This window comes from Protobothrops mucrosquamatus, unplaced genomic scaffold (assembly GCF_001527695.2).
Source record: "Protobothrops mucrosquamatus isolate PMUCROS unplaced genomic scaffold, P.Mucros_1.0 scaffold4523, whole genome shotgun sequence".
In the NCBI taxonomy this organism is placed as follows: Eukaryota; Metazoa; Chordata; class Lepidosauria; order Squamata; family Viperidae; genus Protobothrops; species Protobothrops mucrosquamatus.
The window spans coordinates 31,615-34,989 of record NW_015390428.1 but is presented as its reverse complement, the minus strand read 5'-3'; the positions used below and the strand labels follow the sequence as shown (position 1 = coordinate 34,989).

General features: G+C 44.4%; 1 protein-coding gene across 1 annotated transcript in view; it reads left to right on the top strand.

Moving 5' to 3' along the window:
- Positions 1-1,294: 1,294 nt before the first annotated feature.
- The window catches only part of LOC107299089 (calcium-activated potassium channel subunit alpha-1-like), a gene marked incomplete at both ends in the record, with an annotated part of 27,704 nt that continues 25,623 nt past the window's right edge, over positions 1,295-3,375 (top strand). The window contains one exon of the mRNA XM_015828456.1: positions 1,295-1,519. Within this exon, the coding sequence (XP_015683942.1) occupies positions 1,295-1,519 (225 nt within the window). The remainder of the gene's footprint in view (positions 1,520-3,375) is intronic.

Genomic DNA, 3,375 nt, shown 5'->3' with positions numbered 1-3,375 from the left:
ATCCAGTCGATCAATCAGAATAGAGCTGGAGGGGACTTTGGAGGGCTTCTAGCCCAGCCCCCTGCTCAAACAGGAGACCCTATACCATTTCTGAGAAGTGGCTGTCCAGCTTCTTCTTAAAAACCTCCAGGGATGGAGCACCCACAACGTCTGAAGGAAACTTCTGTTCCACTGGTTAATCGTCCTCTCTCTGTTAGGAAGTTTCTCCTTAATTCCAGCTTGCTTCTCTCCTTGATTAGTTTCCATCCATGGTTTCTTGTCTTGCACTCTGATGCTTTGGAGAATGAGTTGACCCCCCTCTTCTTTGTGGCAGCCCCCCAAATACTAGAATACTGCTATCATGTCGCCCCTAGTCCTTCTTTTCTCTAGATTGGCCAAACCCAAATTCGGCAACCATTTTTCATATGATTTTGTCTCCAGGCCTTTAATCATCTTAGTTGCTCTTTTCTGCACTTTTTCCAAAGTCTCAACATCTTTTTTGTAATGTGGTGAGCAAAACTGGATGCAGTATTCCAGATGTGGCCTTAGCAAGGCTTTATAAAGCGGTACGTGATCTTGACTTTGTCCCTCTGTTTATGCAACCGAGGACTAGCTAAACCCAAATTCTGCAACTGTTCTTCATGTGTCTCCAGGCCTTTAATCGTCTTAGTTGCCCAAATATCCCCTAATCATCAAGTTCAGCTTACAGTGTCATTCAGAGGTGTCCACAGGAGATGGTCCAAAAAGTCAATATGGTGGTTTTAATGGTGTGATCAAAGGTCCACCCATTATTTATGTTCTGGCACCGCAACGCCATGCATTCTTACCCCATTCCTGGGTAGTCTGTTAGAATATGTGAATGTGATAAGAGTCTATACATTTTGAAGACCTGGCTCATATCTTCTATATCAGAGGTCTCCAGACTTGGTGACTTTAAGACTTCTGGACTTCAATTCTCAGAATTCCCCAGCCAGCTGACTGTGGATTTCTGGGAGCTGAAGTTCATGAGTTCTAAAGTTGCCAGGTCTGGAGACTCCTATTCTGGACCAGGGGTAGGCCACTTTGGCTCTTTTATGACTCGTGGACTTCAACTCCCAGAATTCCTGAGTCAGCATGGCTGGTTCAGCAATTCTGGGTATTGAAGTCCACGAGTCATAAAAGAGCCAAGGTGGCCTACTCCTGTTCGTCAAAATTTCCTGGTGTTCTTCTGCTCCTGTATGCACCACTGTGCTTGATTCAGATCATGACTCTTTGCTGGCATTTAAAACTCTTAACTCCTTTCCCGGTTTTCTTTTGTGTTTTTTTTTTTTTTCAGACCCGAAGTGAAGCTGCTATGACAGTCCTCAGTGGGCACGTGGTGGTTTGTATATTTGGCGATGTGACATCAGCGCTGATAGGACTAAGAAATTTTGTGATGCCACTCCGAGCAAGCAATTTCCACTACCACGAGCTCAAACACATCGTGTTTGTGGGCTCCCTGGAATATTTAAGGAGAGAATGGGACACCATGCATAACTTTCCCAAGGTCTCAATTTTACCAGTAAGTCCAAGTACCGGATCCTTCCTTCCTTCCTTCCTTCCTTCCTTCCTTCCTTCCTTCCTTCCTTCCTTCCTTCCTTCCTTCCTTCCTTTCCAAGACACTATCTTCCTTACTCCCTCCCTCCCTCCCTCTCACTGCTTCCTTCCTGTCTCCCTTCCTTCCTAACTCACTGTCTATCTCCTTCCTTCTTTCTTTCTTTCCTTCCTTCCTCCCTTCCTCCTTCTCACTGCTTTCTTCCTTCCTAACACTATTGGTTCCTCCCTCCATCCCTCCCTCTCCTTCCTTCCTTCCTTCCATCTCCCTTCCTTTCCAAGACTGTCTTCCTTCCTTCCTTCCTTCCTTCCTCCCTCCCTCCCTCCCTCCCTCTCACTGCTTCCTTCCTGTCTCCCTTCCTTCCTAACTCATTGTCTATCTCCTTCCTTCCTTCCTTCCTTCTTTCCTTTCCTTTCCTTTCCTTTCCTTTCTCCCTCCCTCCCTCCCTCCCTTTCACTGCTTCCTTCCTCCCTATCTGACTGCTTTCTTCCAGTCCCAGTTCTTTCCCAACTCACTACGTCTCCTTCCTTCCTTCCTTCCTTCCTTCCTTCCTCCCTCTCTCCCTACTTCCCTCCCTCTCATTGCTTCCTTCCTATCTCCCTCCCTCTCTCTCCCCCTCCCTCCCTTCCTTTCCTTCCTTTGATCTGGGGTTTCATTGTTTTGTTCTTGACTAGTGATAAGCCTGAGGACCTGGCCTTTCCCTGTTTGTTGTAGCTATGAAAACCAAGTCCTGGGAGACCTTATTAGAGGAAATTTGCCGATGCACTCAGTTCCTTGTCAAAGGTGGATTTCAGCTGCTATCAAATAGGTTAGCAATGTTGCTCACTGAACACTTGCATACATACAGCCAGTTTTGATGTTATGGTTTTTCTTGACAGCATGACACTTATTAGTTACGGTATTATTTATGCCCACGAAGCCTTTGAAAACCTTTTGCATTCTTTCTCTTATCTACCTGATCTCTCTGCATTTGTCCACATTGGTGAAAAGCTATTCTGTTGGCTTTCTTCTACCTCATCCCCCCCATCTCACCTCTTTCTTAAGGGAATACAAAATAAAAAGCAGATGGATTTCTTTATCACCGGATGAGAACAGAATCAAAGGGGCCCCCCCAATTCCTCACTGTTTATGCCTCGGTGCCAACGATAATGCAAATTTCATCATAGGTTGCCGTTTACATAAGGACAGGAAGAAAATCACCACTAGATCCCCAGTAAATGTTTTCTTTGAATACTAGGTTTGTTTTTTTTTCTTCCTGGTAAAATGGCAGCTTACAGAAATAAGCAAAACAGAGATTAAAAGAAAACAAGTAGCATCACAACTGAAATCCATCATTAAATGTTTGGCTGGTCTGTTTCATATTAGTCTTTGAAGCTGAAGCAATCGTCTTCTTTAGCCCACTTGTCGTAAAACTGAGGAACACAAAACAGGAGATGCCCATCACAAATTAGCAGTGCATCCCTCACTCTCCCTCTGTCACCTCAATAGGCCTGGACTGTGTTCCTCGTAATTCTCATCCGTGCCAAATTTGGACACCAGACTAGGGCCTGGAGGAAGTCATCCTGTTTGTAATGTTTAAATTTGGGGTATTATAAACATTTTCCAACGCATATAAACACCAAGAAGGGTGTCATAATGTTTTGATAGATAGTCCAGTTAGTAATTTCGCTGCCAGAAAAGAGCGTACATTGACACCTATTAAGTTAGTGTCCTTTTTTCTCCTAAACAAAATCTAACTTGGTCTAAGCAAATGTCGTGGGTGGAATAGTTTAGAAAAAGATAAAACTTGCTACAGGTACTGTTTTGGGGGATCTCTCGATGGA